A 16,543-nucleotide genomic window follows, 5' to 3' on the forward strand; every position below is an offset into this window, starting at 1 on the left:
GGACAAGGAGCGCCCGCGCCGGGGCTTCCTCGAGACGGAACGTAAGGACGTTTGATTCGGTCGGATTGCAGCGGGTCGTTATGTGCAAAAGGTCTTAAGTAAAAAGTCATTTGTTGGCAACTCTAGCTCATCAACGTCTCACCTCTGACTTGCTGAGCGCGGCACATCCCTTTGGCTGAGAGCGGACGGGCGGAGGTCGACTTCGGCGTGGAGTTGTGGAAGCATGGAGGAGTTGCGTGATGCGGGGTGACGGAACCTCACCTGCCTGTGGTGGATTGAACCTCCTCCAAGGCTGCTGTTGGAGCAGGCACAGGAGGATCCAACCTGAGGTACGAAATGCACTCTTTGATATTTGTTGTACACAGCTTTAAAGTCTCACGTTCCCTCTTTTCATAACATGAGTTGTCAAACAAGCTTTGCTCTGCCTTTGCTTTGGACAGTGCTTTGTCACCATGGTGAAGCTACACAACAATGAACAGTGAACAATGGCAAAGCTTATTGTCAAAGGTTATTTGACCGTCTATGAGGATTCAGTAGGATTTCATCCAAAGATATACTGTAAATTGGTAGAAAATAGATGTGTATTTTGACAAAAACAAAAAAAGATATGTATATATATATATATATATATATATATATATATATATATATATATATGTGTGTGTGTGTGTGTTTTTGACTTAATTATCTTCATTACAGCAAAGAACATTTTTGGGGTTCAAAAAAATCATGCCGGCAGCATTTCCACCATATTTATGCATGACTACTGCTCAAAGTTCCCGCAGGGGCCATGATTTACTGTACGTTTCTGGAAATATTCATGATGAATTTAATGCGGTGCACAACACGTATGAGTTCGACTGGGAGCTTATTGTCACATTCAAGTTTTGTGGATGCAATTAAGCTTTTCAAGTATAACGAACTCCTATTTATTGAGTATACTATCGAAAGAGATTTGATATATTAATACAGTCGGTTTTTGGAAATGGTTGAAACAGCTTGAATTTGAAATTATAACCATTTCTTCAGAAAAGGAGGTATTTTAACTGAATAGTGAGTTAAGTAAAATAATCATAATCATTCAGATATTTGTGTGAAAGTACAATTGACCACCTCCCGTGCCGCTTCATTCCCCGTACGCTAGCCGGTTGAGCGGCCCCGCCACGACGCATGAAGACATTAAGAGTCCCTGCCTGTTGCCGGCTTTGAGGTCTCTGTGGTCCAAATGGCAAGATTTGTTTTCCTTCTCAGACAGACGGTTTCGCATGTCTGCGTATTTAGATGAAGCAGAGCGATGCACAATCTTACAAAAAAATATTCATAATGAAACCCCCTTTCGTGTCCAAAGCAATACTAGATGTAAATGATGCAAATACAGGACTTACGACTCAGTGCCGTCCAGTCGTGGAAAAATGAATAGTGGATAGCGCTTGAATATGACCTTAAAAATAACACAACTTGTAATCATCATCATCATCTTTTTCTTGTCTTTTTTTTTAACTATAGAGCGAAACGCCCCAGACATTTTCTCATCCTCGTCTGTTCAGCCGCAATTAGGACTGAGCTCTTAAAAGAGACGAATGGCTAAAAAAAAAATCTAAACAAAACCGCGTGTATCGCAATTTGCAGTGATTCATGCTGCCCATTGTGACAAATGTTTCTCATCAGTTCCATTTAAGAGTAATTTGTATGAAAAGTGGTTAGTAGGAGTTGTTAGTAGCAATGTGGCATGTCCAGTCATTTGGGAAGTAAATTTAGGAAGAGGAATACGTTACAGCTTTGAAAACAACAATGACGTTTTCTCGGTTAAAATACACAGTCACTGTTCAAAGCTACGTTTGTGGGCAGGCAAGGTACCACGACAAACCTGTCAATGATTCATTTCCTGCCCTTTATTTTATTGTATTATTTCCTTGTCAGTGACTTTTGTAAACCACAACAAAATGACCAAAGTGACCTGCATGCCTGTTCTAAAAATAGCTCACCAGTGATGGGATGTTGTGATTTCCTAGGAATGTTGTAGAAGTGATCCATTACAAAAAAAGTGTGAACATGCACAAAGATTTAGAGAAACAAAGCGTCCAGCTGTTTTCTACCTTGTTAGATAATTATGCACAATCATGAACATGATCAGTGGCTGCGTACGCTAGGTGAATATCATTCATTATTCATAAGAACATATCATTAAAGGTCATTTGTTTTTTAAAAAAAAGTGTGTCTCAAACTTGTAGCTGTCGGTTTCAAAAAGTGCTGCACGCCGACCAGACACAACATAATGACCACTAGGACAATATCATAATATTCAACAGAGCTGTTTGAAATATTCTGTCTTTACAAAGACAATAAGTCATAATGTTCCCTATTTTGACTGAGCCTGTTATTTGGCTACTGTAGAACCGAAGAACTGTACTGCGTCACAATGAGACCCGTGTCAAGGCAAAGTGCTTGATACAGCTCTTGTGTTGGACAACATAACAAGCACTTTTCATTCCCTTGCGCTTGTTCTGTATTTGAAAGGTGATCTGCGATCATCTGCGGATCGCGCTCGTTTGCCAGGGAATCCTAAAACTCATAGTGGAGATTGTGAGGGGAGTCTCCGGGGAATATCGAGCGGCGCGCGTGCGCCGGTGGAAATCCGCTCCGCGGTGCGTCGGTGTTGAGGCGGGCCGAGCAGCGGAGGGATAGAAAAGACGCACGTGCGCGTCGGACTATATCGGGACGTCCCCAGCTGTCCGCGGCAGAAAACCCGACCAGGTGGCTCCTTATGCGCCGGGCCGAGCCGACAACAGCTCGCCGCTCGCGCTAATCTGCACCGGTGACGCCGGCAGTGCGCGTAAAACCTGGAGTGCGCTTGTTTTGGGGGATTTGTGGCTCCGACCCCTTCCGACTCGCCATTGGACACTCCTGGCTGAGTTGGATACGATGCCTCTTTTTCTTTGGGTTCTATAAAGATTTATTATTATGATGATTTTATTTTTTTAAGACTCACACTGTTATCATGTTGCCAGAGATAAATAAGGTGAGGAAACCTGTTTGTATTACCACTCAATAGTGATCAAATTGTACTCGCATTATACATATCGGTTTCAAGCTCATTACAAGGTGTTCTAATGAGTACATTTCTATTACAGATATGTCTTTATCGGTCCTGAGGTCACACATAGGTAACAATTTACAGCTACAAATTCTGAGCTAAAAGTTGCATATACTACCTACAATACTTCGGAATCATGTTTTACTTAGCGACAGACAGATAATACTCGAAAATATGTATTTGCTATCATTTAACATGGAATATTTGCAAAGGCTCACTGGATTACGAACGTGCTCCGTACCTCTAATATTGTGGCCACTAAGTCTATAATTTGCTACACTGTCGCTCGTGAACTCGCTGAATCAGTATGATTTCGAGAACACCCCAGGATGCATCCGTTGTGATGATAAACTCAATATTATTTGCATAATGTTACATATGGTCCATTCGCCATCCCCAAATTCCCCATAAAATGCAAATTGTGTTTGCACGTGCTGGAAAATCAGGTGCCTTTCTATTTCAGTCGTTGCTTCGAATATCACTGTTCAACCGTTGGCGAGGCCAAATCTCCAAAGCGGTTTGAAGTTACCCGGCATTTGCTCCGTGTGCTGACCCTCTGACCGAGTGACCGTGAGGGTCACACGGAGGCAAAGCTTCCTGCCGGGATGGGCCTCCATTTGGGATTTTCAATGATTCCACCCACAAAACACGGCGACATTGATTCATCGCACACATGCATCTAGTTTAGTTCAGCGTCTGCCGCGCTGTATTGAGAAATTGCAAATATTTTACATGACAAACATCTTACAGCATACCACCAAACAAGAAAGTCAAAACTCATGACACACAAATGATGTTGGTACCGTCTGCCTTGCGGTAGAGCATTTAATTGTTCTGCCTGAAGCTTTTTGTCAATAGCATAATCACTTGAGTGAAAATTGGACAATATCTGATGATCTCTCACGGCACACTCGTGCCGGGAACGACTGGCTTAATGTGTTTAGCGCACGAACAAAGAAAAACCAAGGTGCCGTGGTCTGATGAGTCAGTCACGCGAGAAAACAAAAAAAAAAAAAAAAAGAGGAGTTTGGGGTTTCCAATGGACGGTGTTCAATGAGATGAATGGAAAGCATTTACAGTCATTGTTAAGTACTTTGGCATCTTGTCACGTGACGCCATATGGCTCCACAAGCTCAACATTCATTCGTCAGTTCATCCAGCCAGGTGAGTTCTTATGTCAATCTGCCACAGTGACCTACATGCCCCCCTACCTCAGATTGTAACATGACTACCGTGAAGACCACCCGCGGTTTTATCCGACCGAACGGCGAGAGTGAAGCCGACAGGCCCTTCCGGGGCACCCTCGTTTACTTTCAGATCATCCATTTGGACTCGTTCATCGAGTCCAGAAGATCCTTTTGCGATGAATCTCTCATGTTATGTTTGCCTCACTAACACGGGAGACGATTTAGATTTAGATTTAGATTAGAGCAAGTGTTTTGATCCCGGCTTCACCTTTCCTTCCCACTCTGGGAAGGTAGGGGGATCAGCCTGTCTCTCCGAACGGGGTTAAGCTTTATTTCACCCATATGGAGCCAACACAGGCTCACACACTGATTAAAAAGGCACGTGCCAGCCAGATTGGTATCCAAAGGGATTCATCCCAAATACCCCAGTTCCTTTTTATAGAACGTGAAAGTCCGTTGCTTTTGACGACAGATTGCTTCTGTCGACCACATTCGAGCATACACGTGTACATCCGCTGGCAAGCGCACGGACGTACGTGCACATGTTCAGACCCTGCAAACCAGGAGGAAAAGGTGCAGCATGTGAGCGAGATTGCTTGTGGCTGGGTTTTTACACAAGTCATAGATTTTTAGATCTCACTGCATTATTTTTGGTAACAATCTTGCTCGGCCGGCCGCCGTGTGTGGGTGGGCGGGCGGGCGGCCGCGCGTGTGCTTGTGTGTGTGAGTGTGTGTGTGTGACTAGAGAATAAATATGAGAAGCAATTTCCTCAACACTGTTTTCATCTTTTGAGGTGTTAAAGGATTCCTGACATTGTGTGTGACTTTCAAATTCACTGTTGCCCCATTTCCGCTCTGCCAAAAAAGATTTGCTTTAACTGTCTAGTCGTGTGCTTTAAACATTATTCTTCCTCCTGCAGACGTCACCCCCGGAGGCATTCCCTCACAGACAGCAAGCAGAGGGCAGTCGTCTTGGGACCAACCGATCCTGCTTACAGGTCAGATTTTAACCTCTGCAAGATGCTGCGGCAACTTAAATATATGAATACAATGCACAAGATTGCCACACAGTTCATTTGCGATAGTACGTGCAAATAGATGAATTTAGCACGTGCAATTCGATTCATCAAACCGGAGACATATTGCGAGGGCTGATCGGGCATCTTTATACACCGCATCTGAAAAGCAGGTGAAACATTAGAGGCGACTGGGAGACTGGATCTTTTCCATTCATGTAAACATTTTTTGAAATGCCAGAAACAAAAAATACTTTGGCATAACATCTATTCAGCAATGTGATTTTGGAGCTTCTGAATGATCTAAAGGCTGACTTGGAGCCAGTCACACGTGACAAAACGTCTTTCAACTCTGCATCAACTCCTTGCGTCTGGATTATTTCAGCACTTTGTGCCTCTCCCAAAGCAGTTTTTCTGGTGTGTCCTCCCAAGTTATGAACACAATGTTACAAAGGATGGGCAAATTAAATATGGCTGTTATATATGGCTGTTATGCTGTTGGTGGTGTCACCAAAAGTATCAAAGCGACAGATTCCGCAGTAATGTTTGTTTGTCTTCCACTAACACTTCCAATTCCATCACTTCAAACTTGCGCCTTCGGTGGTCACACCCAAATGTTCAATGGTGAAAACCATCAGCGCTACTTAAAGCGAATAACCCTTTTTAAATATGGTGATCTCCACTACTTTTACACTTGCAAATGGGCTGTCACTTGTATCGCGCTGTTCTATACCAGCCGTAGCAACACCCCCGACTTGGGGGAGAACTGCAGCACATTTTCAAAACACCTCGCGTGGGTTGCGCTCGTGTACAAAGGCAAACTGCGCGCTGGGTAGCCGCAGTGACATCAGCGCGGTCAAAATGGTCAAAAGTCAATAGTGCACATTGTACATAGGTATAGGGGAAAATGGAAAAAAACTTTCAAATTTTATAAATGTATGCCGCCATCTTAGTTAAGATAGTTAAGAAAAAGCTGTGCACTTTCATTCCAATATTCCACCGCCCCCTAGAGGTTATGAGAAAGGTGTACACTTTCACTCTAATATGCCACTGCCACCTAAGGGTTATGAAAAAAGTGTAGCCTACACCTTCATTCCAATATGACTGGGGTACGTATGACTGCATATATGTACAGTTGTGCTCATAAGTGTACATACCCTGGCAGAATTAATGAAATATTGTCATTTTAAAATACGACTGATGACTGAACAACACCCATCATTCATTTCTTTATGGTTATGTTTTGTTTAATGATTATGCTTTTCGGAAATGCGTGACCGTTTAATTTGAATCCAATTCAAATAAAATGAAATGTGTTTCACCTGGCCCTTAATGTTTTCTTTAAAGAATTGTACCCATCTTACAAATTCTGCCTCGCTAATCAAACGTATGAGCACAACTGTGTGTTTTCTCATTTACTAAATAAAAGTAGGGCTGTGAATTACAAAATAAGACCAAGTAAATACAAATAATTACGTGTTCAAATAAAGTGCTTAACTTCAGAATAATTATTTTTAAAAAGTAACAAAATACAGATAATACTTAATGTTTTGATCATATAGGTAGAAGCAAAATCATGCATTGTAAAAATGCATTAAACATAGGTAGAAGGGTTTTCGAGAATTGTGAGGTCAACTTTGGGGGTGCGTATTATACACGAGAAATTACGGTAGTATGTCAGGACAATGTTAGTCTCACCGGACATAATTGTGGAATGGCAGCTAAGTAAATAAAGGCATGTCCTAAATTTGCTCTGTAATTCCCGCCGTGACACTGATATGCATCTTTATGACATCGAATTCTTCCTAGCACACTTGGCATTGGACAGGGGTTTAATTTTACCCATCAGCTCTCACAGTTTGCCAGATGGCAGCCAGAGAGGAGCAGGTTACTGCTCTTCTCCCCCTCAAAGCCCCCAGAGACAGCGCCAGGACATGGCCTCGTCAGGACCTATAGGACCTTGTCCCCATTACACTGGGTAACTCCAGCCGCTCCCTGCTGGGGGTTCTGATCACCTGAGCCACAAAGTAAAAAGCGATCAGCCCAACACAAAGACATACCGATGAAAGAGGCTGTGACAGGCATGTAAGGACAGTGTAAAAAAGATATCGTTCATTTATAGGTCACACTCGCTGACCCACTCTACTTCTTTTGTGTTTACAACTGTGTTGTATTTGGTGAATAGGTACATCTTCATTGTAGAGATTGATTTCTGTCTTTATTTAGAGGTTGTTTCATTAGATACTATATATAGCTGTAAAGTTAAGCAAGAAAAAACCTCTCCACACGTGACCCGTTCTATTCAATTATTGCAGTTTATTGACTGTATTTTCAACTTTTTTGAGTTACTTCGTTGTTGTTGTTTGTTTCATTTAATCTTGTGGTGACGTTGTTAGTAAAACAGTTGTTTTTAATTACAGCAGTTTGGCCCAGGAGTAGGAACTTTGCCTCAGCTCGAGCCTCCGGTAGTCCAGGTGGTGGTCAGTAATGCCAAGAATCAGCACCAGCAGCAGTCTGACCACATGCTGCCCCAAATTGTCAATCAGGGGGTCCAGAACTACTATCAAACAAACACAGTAAGGATCTCATAAATTCCGTTTTTTAATCCAGTATCATGATCTTTCTGATAAGTAGCAAAAAGGACTACGCATTTTACATTCAGTTGTTGATAATATTAGTCACGGCTCGGTGACTGATTTAGGTACTGTGTGTTTGCTGTGGAACGTCTTGACGGTCACTGTGTCGAACTCGTAACTAGTCATGGACATGCAACTGTAGGCTCTTTTAATAGTGTGGATAAGTAAGATGAGACAGAGCTGAAATCTGAATGTCCTTGAACAGGTTGAGAGCCAGAAGCCCACTCAGCAATTCACCGTGCGATTTGGTGCAGCCATGGCTAAAATATCAGTGTCTCGCAACACCAAACTCTTCAGCAACAGGCTGAATAAAGAAAAGGCACCCGAGGGTCGCAGGCTACCGATGTCTCCTTCAGGTATGTTTTCATGGAGCACAATAAAAACATTACATACTCCAAAGTTCTTATCTAACCTTAATCCTAGACTCATGGTAGAGAATAGCATGTTTGCACCACGACGCTGCTCACCGTCCTCTGCTCTTCCATCAATATGATAACATGACTCATATGATCCTCCTCCTCCTCCTCCTCCTCCTCTTCGTACCTGCTAACAGACTCAATCTACAACTTCCAAGATCGTCTGACAGAGTTTGAGAAGGAGGAAATAATGGACTACGCAGAGATCTGGTTCCACGGGCTGTGCTCTCAGAAGATAGAGGGTTCCCGAGATGCACCGCAGAACTGTGGATATGATGATGAACATGGGAGCTACATCAGGGTAATGTTCTGATATTATCGAGATGATCTTTAACCTTTAGATGCCCAAATAACATCTCTCTAAAACATGTCCAAAATGTGAGGAATTTTGCATGGTGCTAGAAATGATTTCCAAACATTGTAGCTGAGCTCTAGGTTGGGCAAAACACGTTGAATTGGTGTATTGTTTGCATCTGGGTATGATTTAAGACTGAAGCTTTCGAAACTTCCACTTTTCTTGGAACACTTTCTGAGGGAGAGCCTGGCTCACAATCATTCTTCATCCCAAAGATGTTTGAAGGGACTGAAGTCAAGGCTCTGAAATTGTGCCACACTACATTCATCCAAAAATGTATGACTTTTCTGCTCAAACATGACAGAAAATGGCATTCCCGAAACTATTTTCACAAAGTTGGAAGCGTATAATCATCTGAAATGTTTTCGTAAGATGAAGAATTCCGATTTGGTGGAACTGAGAAGTGAGTATTACAGTATATGTAACATAAAGTTAGCATTACATTCATGCATAAACATACTGTACACGAGTAGGTTTTCTGGAAAATTAAGAGTCATAGTGCAATTTGTCAGTTATCTTTATGAATTCACATGCCAATATTAGGGTGCTATTACTGTATACGTGTATATACACATAGAAAGTACCGTATTTCCGCGACCATAAGGCGCACCGTATTAAAAGGCGCAGTCTCAGTGACGGGGTCTATTTCGGTATTTAACACATACATCGGGCGCACCGCATTATTGGGCGCAGGCATGGTAAAACATACGCTAGCTTAAAACATACGGTAGCGTGCATGCACGCTAAAACATATGCTAGCATGCATGCTAGCGTATGTTTTTAAAAAGGCAGCGGGAGCAAAACTGAGTTCGGTTGTACTTTATCGAAGTATTTAACAATGTACTCACGTTATTTTTGGATCAATCCTCATCCACAAATCCATTAAAGTCCTCATCTTCTGTATCCGAAATGAACAGCTGGGCAAGTTCTCCAACAAACACGCCGGGTTCCCTCTCGTCATTGTCGCAGTCAGTCTCGTTGCCGGGGGGCTGTTCGGCAATGATGCCGACGTTTTCCTGCTTCCTCCACTTGCGAACCGTGGATTCGTTGACCTTGAATTCTCGCGCGGCTGCTCGATTCCCATGTTCCTCCGCTTAACTGATTAAACTGTGCTTCGTAAGCGTGTCTCTTCGTAGGGGCCATTTTCGGGGGTCCTTAGCCAAACTGATGTTGTTTGGCACAATGCACATACCGGAAGTATACACCTACTGGGGGCGCGCCTTTAGCGTCCTCTTTCACGCGCAACCTTCCCCCTTTAACGTCCGCACGCTGTCCTCAGTCACGTCCGCCTTTCCTCTATATAAGCAGCTTGTCGGCATGAAATGCTTCCAGTCAGTCAAGCGGAGCGCTCATCAAAGTCTTTTGTTGTTCCAGGTACTGCATGACCACATCGCCTACAGATTTGAAGTACTTGAAGTGATTGGAAAAGGCTCCTTTGGGCAGGTTCTGAAATGCTTGGACCACAAGACCAACGAACTTGTAGCTGTTAAGATGATCCGCAACAAGAAGAGGTGCAAGTTGGGAAAGTCTATTTTACTCTTGTATAAAGTGGCCAGTGGTAAAAAATGCAAGTCAACATATTATTTGGTCTCCAGGTTTCATCACCAAGCTTTAGTTGAGCTGAAGATTCTGGATGTGATAAAGAGGAAAGACAAAGACAACGTTCACAACGTCATCCACATGAAGGAGTACTTCTACTTCCGAAATCACCTCTGCATCTCCTTTGAGCTTCTCGGGTTGGTACATGCTCTTTTTTTTTTTTTTTTGCTTCTCAACATCCACAAAAACTTGGAACAAAATCTGGCTAATCATGTTTCAGCACCCTTCCCCTTAGCAAGGAGTTATCACATTGATGTCACTATGTGACTTCAAAGAATCAGGGGTTAAGTGATTAGTGTGTACCGTAGGCACAGTTTTGTTTATCCCTTTAAATGGAGGACGTTTTGAGGACGCCACCATGTCTTGCATTCCTTGATTAGAGCCCTATCTCTTACCCCTTCTTGCTTCATGGTGCAGAGGCTCCAATTACACCATCCATAGCGCAACCTCATTGCAACAGATAGCAGGAGCACATTGCTGGCACAATCATGATTTATTCCCAAGTAAAGGGGACCCTACTAAAGGTGTAAAGTGTGCAAAAATGTTTGGAACTTTAATAAAGGCACTCCAAAAAATGGTGACAATTTTCAAGCAATTCCAGCTTACCAATTTGCGGTGGCTCATTTCTCTTGTCAGGGTGAACTTGTATGAGCTCATCAAAAAGAACAACTTCCAGGGCTTCAGTGTGGCTCTCATCCGTCGCTTCACCCATGCTCTGCTCAGATGCCTGCAGATGCTCCACAGAGAAAAGATCATACACTGCGACCTCAAGCCGGTATTGACTCATGCCGAACCAGATTGTTGTATCTTAGTACAGAATATGAAACTGGAATAAAAATACGATAAAGACACAATTAAATGAGCTACTTTTTTGTTGCCCTGCTCACCATAGCCTGTGAAGATAGTTTAGTCGGAGTAGTAGTAGTAGTAATAGTAGAAGAAGAACATTTGTGCCATCTTGTGGAACTGTATAGTTATACAACACAGCTGTGGAAGAGAAACTTAAAAGGTTTTCTTCAATAGGAGAACATCCTTTTGTCTCAGAGAGGACCAGGAAACATCAAGGTGGTCGATTTTGGATCAAGCTGTTACGAACAGCAAAGAGGTGAGAGCATATGGCTGCACGTGTGCTTCTATATGCCAAATTGTACTGACTGGACACTTCATTAGGTACCCTTGCACATTGTGCACAATTTAACAACATGCAATACAAAGGTTGTTCCAACAACATTATGCCTTCAAGGTCCCATGCCATCATTTGTTTTCACAATCTTTAATGTACTTTTAGCAGGTTTGCAAGATCATTGGGGTAGTCAATGCCCAGGATGCCCTTTTTCAAGCTATTTTCATTGGACTGTTATGCCAGGCCGATGAGACGGACGGATTTCTCACTAATATTCAATATGTAAATAAGGTTTGCTCTGATTGGAACACTGTTATTCTTAATCTGAATACGAAAAACAGCTTTGCTCTGATTGGTCCTCGTGGCGGCATTCGCAGCGACGGCGCGTTCGGATCCTTCGACATGGGGTCTTACTCTCATTATGAAGAGTCTTTTTCCTGGAGACCTTCACACATTACCAGATGTTGCCAGATTCTATTCAGACATGTGGTAGTGACCTCATTGTAGTATTACGCAGCCAAGATCCACTGAGGGCAAGCAACACAACTGAAATGAGTTGTACTATGTATTATAAGATTTAAGTGTCCATCAAATCAAAAGGGTCATAGTTAAATATGATAAGGATGCAGTGCATTTCGACAGCAATGCAATAAAAAAGAATCACAGAGTAACTCGCGGTACATTCATGCCACCCAGTAATTGTACGATAATCAAAAGACTGGAAGACAAAACATCGAACATACATCACAGTAACTATGCAACTCAATAAGATTCAACATATAGAAACAGGCTTCTTTAATCAGATGAGAACTTTGAGCAAGTGAAGTAAATATGAGCTCTTCTCACCCCATCCACTGTAGTGTACACCTACATCCAGAGCCGGTTCTACCGCTCCCCAGAGGTCATCCTGGGTCACCCCTACAGCGTGGCCATTGACATGTGGAGTCTGGGCTGCATCCTGGCTGAGCTCCACACTGGGTACCCTCTCTTCCCTGGGGAGAGTGAAGTGGAGCAGATAGCATGCATCATGGAGGTGCGCATGTCATTCAACACTTTCTCACATTCACTGTACATTACCGATTTTGCTCGGGTTGTTCGGTAGAGTGTTTGATTCATTACGCTGAAGTCATCTCATTCCTTTCTGTTTGCAGCTTCTTGGAATGCCTCCTAATGATTTTGTTCAGTCGGCATCCAGGAGGAGATTGTTTTTTGGTAAGAAGTCATCCTCACCTTCTTTGCTTCACCTTTTAGTGGATAGGACTGTGATGATCATACAAGAAGCCGCTGTTCACATTTATTCGATGTAAACTTTGTCAGGCAAAAATATTAGCAACTTTAGTGGCTGACAATAAGCCAGCCAATCGGGAAAAAATGATAATAGGAGTAGTCGCAAAAGCCTTATTCCACTAATTGTCTTGTTGAAGCGATGGGTTTCCAAGTACTGTAATTTAATGTGTATTTGTGCCACTAGGTGAGAATGTAACAAAGATTATAGGATTTATTTATGGGGGCGTAGTGTTCGGAACCAGTAATTAGCTCTGTTTGTATTTATGTTCAGACTCAAAAGGAAATCCCAGAAACACTACCAATAGTAAGGGGAAGAAACGAAGACCCAATTCCAAGGAGCTGTCAACTACACTGAAGACAAACGATGCTTTATTCTTAGACTTCATCACACGCTGCCTCACGTATGTTCATGGTTTAGCTCTGGTTCAGTTTTTCAAAACGGACCACTTTAATTTCACTGCCGTTAATAAACACTTGTCTTCTCCCTCGTGCCTATCAGTTGGGATCCAACTAAACGGATGACACCGGATGAGGGTTTACAGCATGACTGGATCCTGGAGGGGAAATTCAACAAGGTGAAGCCTACAACCAAATCATCCGGGAAGAAGCCTACAGACAGTGTGACAGCCACAGAGCAAAATGGTGACGACAATTACGGCAAACGAGCTAACGGCAAATCCGGTGAGTACTTTTCAGCAATACTGCAAGTGGAACCTCTCAAGTCCAACGCTCATTACATGGCACAATTTAGAGTTGTACGACAAACTTCCTTGAAAACTAATGCTACACCTGATGACATAGCACAACGCTTTTGGGAACTTATTCCGAAGGCGGAGGGAAGTTGCGTAGAATAAGCTAACGCCAATTCAAAGCATTGTGTCACATTATATAGCTTCAGTGTTTTGTCATATTTGTAGTGGTGGTTATCTTCTCACACTTTGAAGACAATTATAAATGTTAAAAACAAACAAAAAAACAACTGGGTGTGGTGCATCTGTGACGTGAATCATTCAATTTCCATCAATCCGTTTCATTAAAATGATGATTGTGTTTGAATGATTTTAAACTATTCATGCTAGCAGTGGTTAACTTATTTTTTACAGTTGTAAGACCATTAAGAATCTTCAAATGTTACTTAGGACATTGCCTGTACGGTTAATAACGGTGTGAAGATGGTTTGGAAAGGATTGGTGTTATTGCCATTATTTCTTATGGGTTAAATGTTTCAAAAGCCATACGGGGTTGTCAACCAGCATCCCGGGAACAGATTGTGTTCCACCTCAGTGGTTCCACTGCAATACGTTTTCCAAGAATACAGTAGGCTATGCAATTTTCCAAACGTATTATTTCCTTATAAAGCAGGGATCTAATATCATTTCTTGTCATGGTACAGTGGAGAGGTTCAGCAACGACGAAAACAGTGACGACGACAAGCTGAAGAGACACAGTTCAGGCACAAAGACGACTCCGGGCGAACGTCTGCAGCCTATCGGGGCGTCGGCGGAGGACGAGGTGTGTGACACTGAGGATTCGAAATTTGAGGGTTTAGAGAGGCCTGTTCACATCTTCATCAAACCTCAGGAGGAAAAGGGCACAGAGGTCCAAGAGAGCCTCGTGCTCTCTCGGTGTTTGCCTCATATAATGAAGTAAGAGCAGAAGAGAGCTGTGCTTCATTCAAGGAAAGGAAAACGGGAAACTTAAATGGGTCCTGAGATTTGCACCTGCTTTTCCCTTCATTAGTCAGGGATACAAACTAAAATGGTATGAGCCAATTCAAAGGAGAATGGCCGGTCCATTATGATTATGAACATTTGTTTCAATATTCATGAAGATATAGCACTGACAGTATGTTGTTATGTTGTTTGTCATGTTTGGATGTGTTTGTCGGCCACATGGTAATGCTCAGAAAATGTAGTTTAAACCTTTTTTATTCTTGTTATTCATTGGGCATAATCTTTGCTGAGAACATTCTAATTCTTTTCTTTTTCTTTTTTTAAATTCCCACCTGTCCTTTACAATCCGTCTCATGTTTAACTATTAAAGTGTGTCTGGAATATAAGCCAAGCCAAAACTGTTTTGTATACAGAGACACAATGTCATCTACTGATTAACTGAAGCAGAAATATCGCTTGTTAATTATTAGATTTTTTTTGTTTGAGCAAATGTTTTGTATATGATTAGGAAACTATGTGCACCTCAATGATCATGTATTTGTGATTAGTTATTGTATTTTGTGTCCAAAATATGTGTAGTACAGAATATCTATTTATTGTTACTGTAAGATAATATTTTGAATGTGTGGTACTAATATTTTGACACGAGAAACTAAAAGACAATCTTAGTTTGTGCCTTGCAGTATTAGATATCTTGAACTTTACTGATGTGTGTAAATCTGGACTAGAAACTGGTGGATTCTTAGATTTGTCCAGTACAATAAGAAACCTCCATGCTTTTTTTCTAACAGTGAAATGCTTATTTATCTTAATGTCGATGATTTTTGTCTTGCGATTTTTGTCCAGTTTGAAACAGACAACAGTGCCCTTCGTGACAATCAGGCCAGCCATCACAGATTCTAATAGAATGGAGGAGATTGAACATAACATATAAAAAGTGAATAGTTTTCATGTATTTTATGCAAGAATAAAATATTATTTCATATACCTGCGTCTATGAACTCAATAATGAGACCGGACTCTTCAGCACTGTCGATCCCAAAAGCAATGTTTGAGCTGAACTTTGTTTATCAAATAAAAATGAGAAAAAGTCAGACATACACTTTACAACTGTTTTTTTTTTTTTTTTTGGTATGTATGAGCAAACCAGTCAACTAGTTATTATTAGTAGGTGGAATTATTAGTGAAGTAGTACGACTAATGGTTATAATTCACCATTTACGAGGTGTATCAGAAAGGTTCCAGGAGTGGCGTCACAAAACACAAATTTCACACCCAAACTACAAATTACGATTCCCCACCTTCAATGTTATTGACCTGGAGTATACAACTGTGACCACAGCCATAAAACCTTCTCCCACATGCTATTATAGTTTTACTTTTATACTTTTATTCTATTCTGTTCGATACTACCATTTAAAAGTTTTGGGTCGCTTGGACATTTCCTTTAAAAAAAAAAACAACAACAACGCTTTCATTCAAAAAAGATAACATTAAATGAATCGGAAATAAAGTGCAGAAATACTGAATGTAATGGTAAAAAATTAAAAATAATAATGACCCTCAAACCTTTGACTTTTTAGTCAAAAAGTAATGAACCCAATTTAATTCAACCTACTAGTAATTGAAACTTTTCAGAAATGTTCACAGTTTCTATCTTAAATACTTGTTTAAAGTTTTTTGTTTTGTTTTTTTTTTGGTATAAAGCTGTCATATTCCTGTCAGTCATTTGGAACTGGGGTCATAGTTGTATGCTTATCAGAAGCAAATAGCTGTGAGTAAATTTCTCTCTTTGAAAGGGGAACCACCACAAAACAAGTTTCCAAAAATGCAAATGGGGAAGCTGCAACAGCACAGTCAAAAAGTGGCTGAACTAAACCTTGAAAACGGAAAAGAAAGAGGAAAAAAAGAGGTTAAATAATTGGGCTCATTGCCCTTTTGACTCCCCCTCGTAAAACGACGTGCATCCGTGGAAAAGGTGATTTAGTGATGAGATGATGTGATCATGAACATCATCTGGGTGAATCAATCTTTTGAACGGTAGTTTACTATGCCGATGATAGCAGACGACGGCAGCATTGAAATCCCTGTAAAGCTCTCGTCCACGATTGTGTTAAAAGGAAACCAATTTAAACGTGCACCGTAAATATCTAAATG

At 41.5% G+C, this 16,543-nt stretch overlaps 1 protein-coding gene across 2 annotated transcripts; it reads left to right on the forward strand.

Moving 5' to 3' along the window:
- The first annotated feature begins 2,689 nt into the window (after positions 1 to 2,689).
- Positions 2,690 to 15,371, forward strand: dyrk4 (dual-specificity tyrosine-(Y)-phosphorylation regulated kinase 4). 2 transcript variants are annotated; one of them, XM_061677155.1, is made up of 14 exons: positions 2,690 to 3,019; positions 5,202 to 5,279; positions 7,718 to 7,873; positions 8,139 to 8,289; positions 8,487 to 8,650; positions 10,079 to 10,215; positions 10,300 to 10,440; positions 10,940 to 11,078; positions 11,327 to 11,408; positions 12,287 to 12,459; positions 12,578 to 12,638; positions 12,985 to 13,114; positions 13,213 to 13,394; positions 14,107 to 15,371. In XM_061677155.1, the coding sequence occupies exons 1-14, from the start codon at positions 2,999 to 3,001 to the stop codon at positions 14,361 to 14,363; spliced, it is 1,872 nt and encodes a 623-aa protein (XP_061533139.1). In that variant the 5' UTR covers positions 2,690 to 2,998; the 3' UTR covers positions 14,364 to 15,371. The 2 variants fall into 2 exon arrangements, with proteins under 2 accessions (XP_061533139.1, XP_061533140.1); XM_061677156.1 differs by having other exon boundaries at positions 7,721 to 7,873.
- Positions 15,372 to 16,543: the final 1,172 nt, after the last annotated feature.

This window comes from Phycodurus eques, chromosome 5 (assembly GCF_024500275.1).
Source record: "Phycodurus eques isolate BA_2022a chromosome 5, UOR_Pequ_1.1, whole genome shotgun sequence".
Taxonomy (NCBI): Eukaryota; Metazoa; Chordata; class Actinopteri; order Syngnathiformes; family Syngnathidae; genus Phycodurus; species Phycodurus eques.

Excerpts from the sequence above, each read along its gene's own strand:
- dyrk4 (XM_061677155.1), top strand. The coding sequence starts at position 2,999 with ATGTTGCCAGAGATAAATAAG. Across the intron at positions 10,216-10,299 it reads ATGATCCGCAACAAGAAGAG|GTTTCATCACCAAGCTTTAG; the intron begins GTGCAAGTTGGG and ends TTTGGTCTCCAG. Across the intron at positions 12,460-12,577 it reads AGATAGCATGCATCATGGAG|CTTCTTGGAATGCCTCCTAA; the intron begins GTGCGCATGTCA and ends TTCTGTTTGCAG.